Source organism: Mobula birostris, chromosome 24, assembly GCF_030028105.1.
Source record: "Mobula birostris isolate sMobBir1 chromosome 24, sMobBir1.hap1, whole genome shotgun sequence".
Lineage (NCBI taxonomy): Eukaryota > Metazoa > Chordata > Chondrichthyes > Myliobatiformes > Myliobatidae > Mobula > Mobula birostris.
The window spans coordinates 40898152-40913862 of NC_092393.1; the positions used below are offsets into that span (position 1 = coordinate 40898152).

Consider the following 15711-nt stretch of genomic DNA (forward strand, 5'->3'; position numbering starts at 1 on the left):
ATTTTTTTAAAAAAAGACTAAACTTACAAGAGCCGTGAAATAAAACCGAGTGATAACTTTCGCCGCCGTTTTGTTGGCGAGCAGATAACATGAAGGTTTAAATTTAAAAGCACAGCAGCGCTTGTTGGAGATTAAAGAAACACACCAAAGCAAATAGTGATCATATTGAAATGTAATTGACAACCCAATTCCCCATATGACAAAAAAACGAACATTTTACATTGTCCGATTTTGGCTGTAGTTAAAATATAGATTATGGTCGGTTGATTTTTTTTGTTATATCTTTGTGGCTCTACTTTGCATTGCAATTTATTGAGTAACATGCATTATTTTTACGCAGAACGCAAAATGTTTGTATTTCACACATGGCAATTTCGCACATAAAATCCGACGATTGAGATAACTGATCGTTGATGAGGGGGAATCTTCCAATTCATTTCCTTAATGCTAAATTGTCTAGCATTTGAAATCATTTCAGTGTTCTGCAATTTTAGCGTGTTGTTGCTTTGGAAACATCACCCCGATAGTAATGTCATGTGAAAATGCAGAAAAAAAGGAAGGGCGGAGAAGGAAGGCTTTTGCAAAACGAAAAAGAGAAGCGAAAAAATACATTTTGGGGCATCCAAGTGAACGATAGTGTCTTAAAGTAAATAGCTTTCTTCACGCTGTCTGCGCCATTGCCTAAAACGTGTATGCATAAAATCTGCATAAATAACTGGACAAAATGTTAAAAGAAAAATGCGGTACAAATTTTGTCCCGTAAACCAATTCGTCTTAGAAGCAGGGGCCGCCTTTAATAAACATTTCATTGTTTAATCCTCTGAGTGTCATGAGTAATTTATGTCCCTGAGAGCCGTGCGCTGAATGCAGGCTCTGTAAGTGCAGATATTTGGTTTAATTTTCTTTTATTCTCGAGACTACCAAATGTTGAGGTAAATCGATGTGATTGATGAAAGAGAATGAATTAAAATATAATTATGTATATCTTTTGCACGTTTTATAAATATTCCCAGGCAATTCCTCTTCTGCTGTTAAAATAATTCGGTTGGAGAAAGGTTGCCTTGAATTTTCTGCTCTCCTGGTTTGGCTTTTATTACAAGGGAGCTTGAAACGGAGTGGTTTTGAATTATCAGGAAGGGTATGAGTTTTCATTTGATGTTATTGTAGTTGGTGCAGTATGGCGGCTGCAAGAAAGGAAGGACGGAGCTTACAAAGTTTCTCTTCCCCGGATTTGAAGCCCAGAATAGATGTACGATTGATGGCCGATTCTCTCTCTGTTGCAGAGTATGGAAGACTCGGCTGGCTGTAAACCAGATCACCCAGATGAATTTGGATCCGCTTGAATCCGTTCCGGAGACTCGTTCGGCTTTGTGGATCTGTACGTTGAGGGCGATCTCAGTCCGCTATGGACGGCAGGGAATTTGCTCCTCCCCACCTCCTCTCTCATGCGCTCGGCGTGGAGGCGGCCAGGGAGCGCGGCGCCCTGGCGCATCGAGCCGTCGGAAGAATCGCCTCAACCGGCCACAGCACGGCACCGCACCCGGCTCATTTCCAACCTGCAAAATATTTCCCGTCTCCCCTCCCCATGGCCACACATTCAGGTTAGTGGATCTCAACGGGAACTCATGTGTGTAAATATCTTTGTCTGCAAGTCAAGACCGCCAGATCGGATTTTTTTTTTGTTTTGAAAATAGCTGATTTTTTTTATATAACCGAAAGCATAGATTCGTGCAGGCTTTTGTTAAAGAGCTCTTAACCAGCAGCGGTGCTTAGTAATTGTTTTATTTTATTAATAGCTAAATGTTTCTCAGATAAAGCTTGGTTTGAACAGTAAGAGTTTATACTAAAAATGATAAGCGTATTACATTCTTTAGAAAAGTCTACCACGGATGGGCAACGCATATTCAAATGCTATTATCTAATAGAGACTGTGGTCACCTTGGAAAAAAGAGGCTGTCGGCGGAGATCTGTATATTGATAAACTCTAATGCAATAAAGGAAAGATTCAAATCCTTATGTTCTGCGTATTCTGCAGAAATGTAATAGTGCAAAACGATATTGAATGGAGCTTTTCAAACAGAGGGAGATCGCTGTCACGCTCAGCATTAGCTTAAGTGGCAAAATGTCTGTCTGCGGGTGTGTAGTGGTGTGGTGTAATGCTCGAAAATCCGGTTTCTAAAATGGTTTGCGAAGTGTGAGGGTGAAAATGGGTTCACTCGGCATTCAGAAACTTGGTCAAGTGTTTCTGGTATTCTGTTAAATACTGCACCGGCGATAGAGCAAAAAGAGCCTGCTCTACAAAGGGGAAAGAGCAGGCAGACGGTCGAGTTTGTAACTCCTCGTCGTGTCCCCGGCATGAAGTACTAATTACACAGTTTTTGATAAACGATATCGATGGTTTTATTTAGTACACTGCCGTGGAATCGCACACGTTTCAAAGCACAGGATTACACCGCTCTTTTCCAAGTCACTTTCTCTTACGTAAAATTCACATTCAAGCCATCGTGTTCGTTCACGAACGTTGCTTGACGGCATTCCTCTGTAGCAACAACAGTAACATTATAGAGGTTGTCAGCTCTTGGTTTTGTCAGAACTGATGTTTGAGTGTCGGTGTTTCTTATTTTTTTTCCCGGCGATGGTTTCTAAGTATATAGTTTGGATCAAGTTTCATCTTTTTAAAAAAAAGTGGGGAGAGAGAAAAAAACACACACATGCACACCAGCTCCTTTCTCGGGGTGCTAGCGTTGGCGGTTTTCTTAGCAATTCTGGTGGGGGAAAAAATTTTTCACTTCAGTCACCGCCGAGACCAGTGACTGAAACTTTCCCCCTCCCCCAGAAACAACAGGCTGCTCAGTCATCGCTTACTTTTGCGTGTACTGTCAAGTTGAGGAATAAATGCAATATTTGGTAGGGCTTAGCAGTGTAAAAGATGAGACGGGATGCTCCGTATATTACACGGGGAAATTGTTAAATTTCTATCATTAAGGTAACCTACACCACCTTAGCCATCGCTCCACTGCCAGGCTAAGGGTAAATTGCAGAGCTCCTGTGAAAGCTTGTGGAAATTTAAAGGGGGGAAGATCCCACGTTAAAACAAGCCATTTTTGAGCCCGTACTGCGTCTTGCTTCCTGATTCCAGGCCAGTGCCGAGTAGATACTGCAGTGGTCACATGAAATGGCAAGATTTCTGTCCACCAGCATTTGGATTGATAAATTACTGTTGGTTAGAAAATACTTAATGCCGCCTGATGCGAGTATAAAACGTGGCGGTAAAATTGTGTTTGGAAATGGCCGGACCCGCAGATTAGAATTCCAAATGCGAATCAAGACCTCCATTGGGGATTTGACCAGCAAGATGACAAGGCTGTGAGGAATATTGAAATCATGACCGTCTTTGAGAATAACGACACGGACTCTGAATAGTCAGAGTCCAGTAATACGGGTGTTCTAACGTTTCGCTTGATGCACTTGGCACCGAGTCAAAACGTTTCATTAATCTGACTGCAATATAAGCCAATCTAAACAGGCGCAATCTCCATCTTTACTAAAGTGACCCAACTCTCCCCATTGATTGAGCCCGAATATCCCATCGTTATTTTAGTCATTGCACATCATGTACAGTTTAAAAAAATAGATACGAGTTTTTAAATATCGTTTTATTTGGGCCTTTAACTAGCAATTGATCTTTGTATTGATAGATGGTAATCAAATTACATAAAACGAAGCCGTTCAGTGTAAATACTTTAACAAAATGCAGCATCACATTTGACCAATTCATTTGAATTGTATCAGCACACGAATATACATATATACAAAATCCATGTTTTCTGTTGTTTGTATGCAAGTTCCAACATGGCTAAACACCACCGGTCTGCTTTGAATGGGTTTAGTTTTACAACAACACAGTGAAACGCCACGCCAAGTAATATTTATTTTGAGAAACCCTTGCTGGGTGTACTCCGTTAAAATGGATTCCATTCTTGCTTTCCATTTGGTAGTTTGTTAGACATTATTAATTATAATGTATCCAGGAATGCGACCACTGGCCCTATCCCAGCCAGCCAGGCAGCAGGTAGAATGAAGCAGAAAGATGTGCCAGGATTGAACAGTCGGCGGACAAATTATTTGCATTATTTGCAGCTACCTGTTTTGGGTCAATTCCGCTTTAGAATGCGTCCCTAATGCAGAATGAATGAAAAAAAAATTATAAATGCCTGATAGATTTTCAGCACCTAAAAAAAATTATCATGGGACGCTTGCCATTTTTTTTTTTGCCCGGCTTTTGCAGATCCTTACCAGCAGGGATAGTAATATTCTGGGACTGGCGGTGCAACATGCGAAAATTCTGATACGAGTCCACATGCAAAACGAAATTTGTGAAAAGACCCACCGACAGACGACTCTACACCGTCCAAGTCTACCATTCTGCAAATTTACCCCGATATTTAAATACTTACATGGTATTTCTGAAGAATAAAAACTAAAACCTTCAAATCCAGCACCCTGCTGAAGTCACGGGGTTTCAATCGCTCTCGGTCTCTGACAAACACGTACAAAAGGAATTTAATTCACGTCAGTTTTATCCGGATACCATTTCTCTCTTTGCTTTTTGCTTTTGTCGTTTTCTGTACTTTGGTCTGTGTTAATCTTTCCCGTCAGGTTGTGCCCTCGTCCATATGAAGAGTTTAATTTTTTTTTCACGGGCGTGTTTCTTTGGCTTCTTGTAGCTTTAGTTTGCCTGTCATTTCTAACCCCCCGCCCCCCACCGTATCACCATACTCTACTTTTGTGTCTTATTGGCCTACAATACTGCCCGCTTGTAAAGATTTCTTATTTTATTTGTGAAATTGCCTGTCAATAGAAACGTAGATCAATATTTAGATAGTTTTATTAGTCAAATAGATTTATTGGTCAGACAAGTCGATAGACGAGTTGATTTATTACTTTTTATCAGATGAAAGAGATAATGGAGAGATGCAGATGTTAGAGTGTGTGTTGTACTATCAGAGAGATATGTACATATGGCGAATATTTCATTTAAACCGAGCAGAAACAATGGCTGCAGGTATGTACACAGACAGGCAAAATCTCTTAAAGGAGATATGGTATCCGCGCGACGTTATTTACTTAGAAACACAATGAAGCCAATTAATACTCTACTTTAAAGGCGGCACCCATGGATGGGTCTAAATTTTGAGTACATTTAATAAGTGGCAAATATTGTTAATGCCGATTGGAAAACACAGTCCAGGCGCATGTGCCTGTGTTAGTCGAGGCTGCTGGATGGGTCCAGGAGTTTGGATTCGTTCCTTGGCTATACCCAGTAGCCTTGCTCGGTAGCTGGGCGATTGGACACGACCGCTTCTCTGTCATAGGTGTGTCCTCCCGCCCCCTTTGCCGCTGATTTATAGAGGGTTTTTTTTTGCTAAGCGCCCAAGGACCCTCACATCTTCAAATGAAATTGGTTTTGGGATTTCTTTGGATTTTATTTGGTACTTTGACACTTCCTTAGTAAAATGTCACGTTGAAAAATAAACACACACACACACACACACACACACACACATTCAGACCACGCTAGTCATATGTTGGAAAAGTCTGGAGTGGGCCGGCGTGACAACGCTTGGCAATTTCGTGTGTGAGTGATTGCGTTCGGTAATGAACGCGTTTTGGTCTTAATGTGACATATTAAAAAGACTAGTGTTTCTGTAGCAGTTGTACAGACATAAATAAGCTTAGTCGTTTGTGAAGTTTCTGAATTAGAAGCAATGGAATGCAGAAGAAACATCCAATAATGAAGTATTTTCGTTCAGTTTTTAATTTTTAAAATTACAAATTAAAATCCCGCCATTGAAGCCTTAATTTAGTTCGTGCCTGTGTGCTCTCTTTCACTTATTATGCACAACGAGGTATTTCCTGGAGAAGAATTAATTTTGCTGTAAAATACTTGATACTGTTCAAGCGACTGCAACCAGGCGACACTTAGCAGAGTGTGTACAGATGTCAAGAAATACTTCACAGAACAACCAAACAACCGCAGAAACACAGGAACACACATTTAATCTTTGACGACATCTTTCTTGAACAGCCGAGATTGTCTGACTAAAAAAAAATGAATGATGAAGCAAATTTAGCCTCATTTACAAAACACATTTTAATTCAGAAAGCAGCTCGCTCAGACGGGACAGTCAGCGTGTGCGCCTCCCGGATTACGTTTCATTGCAGTGACAACATCCAACTACGGCCGGATTCTTAAAGTAGAGCAGATTTTATTTTTGACGATTTTACCCCGTTGGCTAAAACTAAACACATTAAAAAACGACGCCCACCATCCTTGATTCTTCTGGGCTCTTGAATCCAACTCAAGGATTAGAAGAGAGATTCCGAAAGTGCATTTACAACCGGCCCTCTCTTTATATTGTTGAAACTTGCGGCATTTATCCCTTAATCATGCCTTTCATTTACAATTACTCTGCTTCCTTAGAAGAACGGTCTGAGGCTTAGTTGGGCATACAATCTTTCAGCTCTCCCTCTCCCTAAACCAGGATTTCGAAGCTTTTCAACGTAGCGTGCACTCTTGAGACCAAATATATGATGGCGTAAAACATAAAGCAGATATCACTTCTAAATGAAAGGTACTGTCTGAAATTAGACAGTCGAGGCTGCCTAACGCCATGGGATTCAATTGCTGTTCTGTGAGCCCACATATTCGTAATCGGGGTGATGGCTGTTATTCTGTATTTTTTGTTCGGATAACCAAATCAAACACTATATAAATTAACTTTTAAAGCGTTACATAACTCGACCTTCTGTTAAACAAGAAGAAATCCCCTCAAGATGCCGCGAACCGCTTCTGATTTAAAAGGAGTGATAGTACGCATTTAAAAGAAAACCTCCTTGGTTAAACTCGAAATGGAGTCTCCTCCCTGTTAAAATCTTTACTGCTTTTAGATAAATCCCGAGCGTGTTAAAGCTGTTAGACGCCTTTCTGCTGTATCCCGCCGTGAGAGCCGATGTACCAAAGTGCTAATTTGAATTTTCTTTGGAAAATTCTGTTTTTTTAAAAAAGTGAGGACTCCGCGGCTGCTAAAGCTTTCGAGCTGGTGTATTGTGCTGGGGTTGAATTGAGATCCCCGCCTTCTCTAATCTTACTATTTATTTACTCTGCAGCTCCCGCTGATCTTATTCACTCTGTCTGTTTAGAAAAGCATCGGCTGTTTTATTTTCTCTCTCATTTACAACAACCTCCCTCTACCCCTATATATCTCATTTAAAGGGGCTTTAATGAGCACAGTTTTATATTGGTTTCTTCCGATGCAACTTAATCGGCGCATTATTTTTTTTAAAAAAGAAAACACATACTTTCCATTTGCATTTTAAAACTGACCAGACTGAGAATATTCGAGTGAATTTCTTTTCAGTACCTTTTAAAATCTCAATCGTTCTCGTGGTAGCCCTGGTCACACATAAGGCCGAGAGTTTATTTTTTACACAAAAAGTGATTAAAACAAATACACAGTTTTAAATTTTGTCACAAAATGTAAACTTTCTTTTTGCATTGTAGCAGCTTTGTTGACATTAAGGGGAAATGTGGTCAAAGCATGCAGCGGCCAGCTTGTTTTACAGTGCAAGATGTTTAGAGATGTACTCGAGAAGGGGCTGTGGAAGTTAATCATTTGTAATCCAATCTATCCACTTATCCATATTAGCAAATTAATTGCAAAATTGTTTTACAACATAAGCACAATTATGTTGGAGGAAAGGTTTGTTCAATGTATACGATTATGATTGTGGAATTTTTAGTGGTCATTATCGTTTTACACTCACAGTCAGCATATAGTTCAGACAGAAACTCTCAACTTCTCCAACTGATAGCAACAGTTGAAGGCAGCAGTACGTTTCTTTCTACCACAAACGCTCCTCCCAGGGGAAGCAAGAGGCAACTGGCAAAAGTAGTTTTTGAAATCTTTAGCCATTTTGTTCTCTTTTTAAAATAATGACAGCAGTCTCACTTCTGATTAGAAACGTAAATGGTACCAATAAAACTTAAAAATCCCCTTTTCAACTTTTTAATAAGTTCTATACATATTATGCTCGTTGCAGTTTTCATTTTGACTTGGGTGAATCAGTTTCTACGTTACACTTAGATAATGTTCAGAAAATAAAATTTGCCCCTGCATTCCTCCCAAGGCATTGTGCAGAATAAGATCCGCAGGGTGTTTAAAATGGGTTGAGAATGGCTTACAACAGAAATGTTTCCAAATATGACTTTTCAAAATAAAGTATGGCCTGATGCTTATTTCTTATTGTTTTTTTTGGGCATTCATCATAGTATTTTACATTTTTTTAGTTCAGAAGGTTAATTATTGTCTGTGTGTGCCTAAATTTCTTCATGTCATGTGACAGGAAGAGTGTGTGTATTAGAAAGTGGTGTCAGGTTGCGAGGAGGTCTTCAGAGAGGAAGAGAATATTTTTTGGAGCAATGATCACATACTGGGGATGCAATATTTTGAATACACTCTATTTACAGTGACATTTCCATGGAAATGCTGCTTTCATTATTTGCCAACTGAACACCTGTGATTATACATTAATAGTAATTAATTGAAAGCACTCTTCATTGGGGCATGTTCTGTGAATGCTGAAGATGCTATACATTTTACTGTTTTTAAAGAATATTTTCACAAATAGGAATATTCTGCTCTTGGCTTTTGTCATTACTGCTGCTGATTTCTTGGGATTGGTGATTAAATTACAAAATGTGTAATTTTTTGCTACCTTCACCAGTTGGGGAATTCATTGATTTATCAACGGAGGATCTCACAAAACACATTTGGTTATTTTGAGAAATATATGAAAATAGATCTAATATTCCTTGCATAGTTGCTCTTCATATTATAAATATGAAAGACAATAGGCATCGAACGATTTTCTTTCTGAAAACTTAATCAAAACAAATATTAGCAACCTAGTTATATTAATTTCTTTTAACTTGTTTTTTACTAACTCGTTGTTGCCATCAAGTAGGAGGTACAGAAGCCTGAAGGCACACACTCACGATTCAGGAATAGCTTCTTCCCCTCTGCCATCTGATTCCTAAATGGACATTGAATCCTTGGACACTACCTCACTTTTTTAATATATAGTATTTCAGTTTTTTGCACAACTTTTAAACTGTTCAATATACATATACTGTGATTGATTTAGTTATTTATTATTATTATTTTGTTTTTCTCTATATTACGTATTGCATTGTACTGTTGTTGCTAAGTTAACAAATTTCATGTCACATGCTGGTGATAATAAACCTGATTCTGATTCTGATAGTAGAATGTTTGTCAATACCTGAAGAGTATTTTGGTTTGTCCTGAGTGTGTTTTTAGTTGTGTGTGCGGTGAATGTTGAGAACCGTTTTTACAGTACTGTACATTGTGTGATACCTACAGATGGCTGATCCCCACTGTAACTTGGGGATCTGCATTAGGGTTTTATTGGTCACTGCTGTTCGCCGCTTTGGCCGTGGCTCTGCAGCTGCATTTAGTGTCAGTGTTGGGAGTGGTGCTGGAGATCCTGTTGGGACCTTTGTGTCAGTACCTGTTCCGTAACCTTGTTGGAACCCAGGCGACCGATTGCATAAACATCCACCACATATCACACGACATGTAGAGCACATAAAGTATTCATTGACATAAAACACCTAATACTGTTAGACCTATTATGCTGTGGTTTTCCTCGGGGGCCAGAATGACCGACTGTTTGATTTAGAGTGTTTACATGAGTGTGATTTGAATTACTTTGATTTGCAGCTGGTTTTAAACTTGCATCAGGAAATGGACATTTTTATTCCAAACCAAATCAGGAGTAAATAATGCTGTACTGTTTGCACTTCGAGTTTTATTGGGATCTAGTTAGCAAATCAGAACGTGGATTTATAGTTACAGCATAAATGATGCGTAATGCTTCCCTGATGACTTTTGGATAAGTGGTACAAAGCCGTAGAGATTAGGAAGGGCTCAGTTTGATCTTTTGTCTGCACTGAATTAATTGTTCTCAGCAGGCGGCGGGGGTGTGGGAGATGCATTTGGCCTCACCATCTCTAAACTAGGAGAGGGGGATATCTGCCAGTGTTCCCATTCATGATCACTGTCGGATGACTCCTCTTGGAAAGCAGTTGTGGGTGGATGTTGGGGGAAGGAAGAATTGAGCTCAGTTGGTTGCCTTTTATTGTTAAATAGATTGCAAACACTCATTGTATTGGTGAATGCTGATATTCTTTGTATTGGACGGCTTCTTGGGTGAGGTACTGGAGGGTTGCCAGTGTCAGAAGAACTATGCCACAGCATGAATGGCCATCGTGCTAAGGAGTGAAAACGAGAAAACAGATGGGAGCTTTAGACTACTATTCAATTCCGTGAATTAAAGCCTGAAAATTCTCCTTTGAATGATTTGATCAAATAAACATTAAACTTTATGTGTAATATTAATGGTTTTATGTGTCCCATACCCACTGTGGGCCTCATCAATATGACATTTTTCCGTGTTTCCACAAAAGCAACAAGATCTTACCTCAGATTTTACAAGGGTCGTCGTGTGGGCTGAAAACTCCCCTGTTTTTAAATCCACATACCTGCAGAAAAACATTCTTTTAGGCAGTGATGTCAGTTGGATTGGTATGAATATTGGAGCTAAATTCAGGAAGAATGGTAAATATGTAAAACATTGGGATGGCTGGAGGCTGACGAAAAGAGCTTGTGCAGAGCAGTGCTTCCACATCAGTGGGGTGAAAGTGGAAGTGGGGTCTAGGATTTGGGAGTAACAGCATCAATATGCTGTCTGGGACTGTTCTGCCTTCAGATGATTTCCCTTGTTCAGATACAAATCAAGAGAGGAAATGATGAGGTCTTTGTGTAAATGTACTTTACTGTTTGTGTTGGACAGACTTGCCGTACAAGTTGATAGGGTGGTTAAGAAGGCATATGGTATGTTGGCTTTCATTAATTGGAGAATTGCGTTCAAGAGCCGCACGGTAATGCTGCAGCTCTATTAAAACTCTGGTTAGATCACACTTGGAGCATTGTTCATTTCCGGAAGGAGGTAGAAGCTTTAGAGAGGGTGCGGAGGAGATTTACCAGGCTGCTGTCTGGATTAGAGAGCATGTTTTATGTGGAAAGACTGAGTGAGCTAGGGCCATGCTCCTTGGAGTGGAGGAGGATGAGCGGCGTCTTGATAGAGGTGTACAAGATGATTCAAGTAGACAGCCAGAGACTCTTTCTCAGAGTGGAAATGGCTAATGTGATGGGCATTAATTTTTAGGGGATAGGAGGAAAGTATAAGGATGGGTCTCAGAGGTAGGTGTTTTTTAACACAGTGAATAGTGGGTATGTGGAATGTGCCACTAGGGAGGGGTGTGGTAGAGGCATTAGGGACACTTAAGAGATTCTTGGATAGGCACAAGAATGTAAGGAAAATGTGAGGGAAGGGTTGGATCTTAAAGTAGGTTAAAATATAAGCACAACCTTGAGGGCTGTACTGTGCTATTTTACTGCCCCATTTTCTGTGTAATAACATTTGAGCGATCTGAGCTTGTGACATGAAGTATTGGAAGAGGATCTACCTCTGTCCAACCATGAGGCACACTGAAGGACATTGGACCTTAAAAGAAATTAAAGGTTCTAGATTTAAGATGGTTTATTGTCATCCTTCAGTACACAGGTGTAAAGGAAAATGAAACGATTGGTACTCTGGATCCAGTGCAGCATGAAAAACACAATAAATATAAATATAAAAGCAATCCTATAGAACACAATGTATGAGTAACTGCTGAGTGTGGCCATATATACATAAGATTAGCTTATATACATTGATTGTATGTACATAAAGTGACAGGAAATGATAAAGTGGCAGTGACTTTGGGCAAGAGGAATTCTTCTAGGTAGCAGCAGGACATCTGAAAATGCAGTGGGACATTGACCGTGTCAGTGTAGGTATGAAGTTTGGAGGCGTAGAGTGGCAGTGTATGGGTGTGGGGGGGGGGGGGAGTTGGAATGAAAGGCACTGAGGGGCTGTGGAGAGGAGTGGCTGATGTGGATGTAGAGGTGGTGGGGTGAGTTAATAGGTGGATCAGCCCGATGGCTTGGCTCCAGATGTCCTGTTAACAATTGGAAGACGGGGTGGATGTGTTTATATTTCTTGATCCCAAATTGTGGAACAAACTTAAAGATGTATTTAAGTTATTCATTTTGGTTTTGAGAGAATATAAATTTTCTTTCTGTGCAGAGTAATTAAAAAAGAATATTTGAGTGACGCAATTAGTTAAAATAATTTTAAAAATAGTTAGTTCAACCCATTTAGAAGAAGTAAGAGGCATTACCAGATGAAAGAACGTTGAACATCATTGACAACCACAAAGGTCATTATCGTTACATTTAGGTTACAGCAGAAGAACAAGTCATTGGCCCATCTGGTCTATGTCTATATGTGTGGTCCATCTATCCCATGAGCTGTGTATGAAGGTCTATCCATAGGTGCTGAAAAATCATGGATTCATGCATAGAACTTGACAAAAGTAATGTTTTTAAGGGGATGAAAAAGAATAACAAAATACCAGGGTGGTGAACAGGGGGCAATGGGAGGAGTTTTGGCTACAGTTTGCCTTTTTGTTTAATGGCTTAAATGCCCACTTCATGTGAAATTGGATGTTCTGCTATGAATAGTCATTATCTGGATTAAATTAAATCTTAGATATATTGGAGTAAAAGTATATTGTTTACTTTCGATTAGGATTAATGAAAACATTGAAATTCTTAAAGTGACCTTTCTTCTTAAGCCACTTTTATTTGTTTAAATCTTCCGTAAAGGAAGATTAACATTGAACAAGAGGGATTTTGCTCTGTTGCACTGTGTTTATTAAAAAAAAGTATACTTCTGTTGTTGCAAAAACAGTTCAGCATTTTAACACTAAGTCGGGATGGAACGTCGTACTGTAGTGAGTTGGGTGCAGTTTGAAGTGTGCAGAGTGGCAGCTGAGTGCAAGTGACTTAATACAACTGAGGGCTCTAGTTACTCTCTGTAGGACATGGCTTGAAAATCACTGAGTATGAGATCAGTGGATTGTTGTCATGTATTTGAATACAATTATTGGGTCAATGAGCTATCAGTAAGTCTGCCTATTATATACGTAAGCATAACAAAACTACTGTAAAGTCATATTATTTCAGATGGTAATGGGAATTATTTCTGTGCTCTATGCTGTGATATGGCACAACTAATACCAATGAAAAACATTTATACTTCAAACTCGTTTTCACTCTTGATAACTGAAGGTCGCTTTTTTTGTCCCATCCAAACTGAGTACTCAATATTCAAAGTATCGCTCTTTGCTAAACGTACTTTGAATTATACTAGAGTGCACTCATGTGGGATGTATAGAATAAGTTGGGTTCAAAATGTACTGAACATGGGATTACCCTTTGTAAAGCTACTCATTGTGATTATTTTTTTAAAAAGATTCATGAATGAAGCTTACAGAAAATGCATGAGTCACCTCTGACAAAAACATGAGTAGAATGAATACGGAGCCTAATGGGTGGTGTTGAATTTTGTCTTTACCTGACCTTCGGTGAATACCCTCATGTCACCAAGAATCTCTCGCTACCAAGCAGAATGTTCTGCACAATGTTTAATTATTGTAAATGCAAAACATATCTCATCTGCCATGATGTTCCACCAATATTTTTTATTTTAACAAGCTCAGTGAGAATATCATATGTAATGTTAAAGGCGCTATCTTAATTCTTAACATCTATATGCAGCTGCTGGAGATAACAGGACTTTTATTTTAGATTCCATTCGATCTTCTTGTAATATATTTTGCTGATCACAATGAACTACAAGCATTGAAATAGTTGTTCATTGTCCATTGAGTGATAAAAATGTTGTTTGAATATTAAAGCAAATTGTTACATGCACATTCTTGACAGTTAAAATGTTTATTATATGAAGGGAACATGTCTTGTATTGTCTTTGCAGATTTACAAAATGAAATCCACTGAAAAAATTATTTTGACACTTATTTCATGTTCAGAAACATAGCAAAAGCTCTGTACAAAGATCAAGTTCTCCTCGAGTGTCTACAAATTAAAGTTGGTGCTGCCTGCACTCAAATAGAATGCCTTATGCTTTCGAAAAATGTAATGTATCAAGGGGGAAAAATCCAAATGAAAGCTGAGCATATTTTAGAAGTTTCTTATTAATCAGAAGTGCTTTCTTTCATGTAAAATTGCACATTAGAAAATAAAAAAGTCTGCCTTCAGCAATTGTGAACAGCTGCAGAAGTCAAATGTGGGAAGACAAATTGCTTTGTATGAAGTTTAATAATCAAATTTATGTTTGTAAGTTGCTCGAGACAAACCCGGTTGTCTAGGATTCTATCATCAGCATCATTTCATTGATTTCTAGCCTTGATTATATTTTATACAAAACAGATTTTATTTTAATTGTAAATTCTTACGGATTTGTGCCTATTTGTTGAAGACATAATTACTCCTAAGTCAATGTGCAAAATAGGTTGGCTTTGGATGTTCTGAAGATACTGTATTTAAATGCTCACCCATTATAGCGAGTTCCACATTGTGTTACTATTCTTTAATCTGCTTTTCAATATTCAGACACTGTATATTAGTTACTGAATGATTCCAGTTACATATGAAGGGAAGAGAGATATACAACATTAAATTGCTAAATTTTATGTAATCATCTTGAATCAGCAAAATTAATTATATAGTTGCTGAATCAGATGATTACATAGTCTAGCAAAGCAATTTTTAAAGTTTTGTCTGTTTCTTTAATTTGTAAAATGTTTTCGCTCTTTAGAAGGCACCGGGGGTCAGTTTCATTCGTGCCATTTACCTTTGGCACTCATTTATACTTGCGCAGTAGTCTTAACAGTAAGTCTATTTAACCCCAAGGTAGAGACCATTCCTGTCTGACTCTGCATATACTCAAATACAACTGTGGTTGCTGAATCAAGACCAGGTGCAGGTACCTAGGCTGATGCTGTCTTCTCTGATCTAGGGAACTGAGAGCAATTGTAACATGCCCTGAGTACAGCTAACTCAGCACAGATAAACCCTGAATCTGTGTCACTTATTAAGCGCACTATGCCCAGGGAGCCTGGATCGTTGTTCATTGTGTAAGCTAATTATAATTACAAAGTTTGCAATTTTTGAACAGACCAAATTTGTAAACATTTGGTGGACTGTAAATCCCTGTGAATTTAGCAATCTTGTAATGTCATGATGAAAAGGCGATGTAAATAAATTGCACTAACACAATATCCGTTCCTTTATAGAAATGTCATAATATTTGAAGATTCTTCATGGCACTGCATTTTATTTTGCATCTGCATTGCCTTTGATATTCTGTGATTCAGTAGAGCAGTAAAGCAAGGAAAGACGGGTTTGGGCTTGCTTCTTTCCACGGCAGATGTGAAGCTTGCCCAGGTTTCAAATGATAATTATGGCTTTGAACAGGTCTCACAGATGACATAATTAGAACTGAAAATATAAACATTTTAAAATGTCTAACAAGTCATTATTTCTGGCAACAATGCTGCTAATTTTAGTTTTTAATCAAAACAAAACTGCAAATGACCATATTTGTTAATGTGATGATGTAAAACACAAATAGAATTTACCCTTTGTTTTCAAAGAT

At 38.7% G+C, this 15711-nt stretch overlaps 1 protein-coding gene across 1 annotated transcript in view; it reads left to right on the top strand.

The window, feature by feature from the left end:
- bahcc1b (BAH domain and coiled-coil containing 1b) overlaps positions 1-15711 on the top strand; it is a 277518-nt gene that overhangs the window by 633 nt on the left and 261174 nt on the right. Inside the window, exon 2 of the mRNA XM_072242674.1 lies at positions 1284-1601. Coding sequence (XP_072098775.1) covers positions 1406-1601 — 196 coding nt within the window. The 5' untranslated portion in view covers positions 1284-1405. The remainder of the gene's footprint in view (positions 1-1283; positions 1602-15711) is intronic.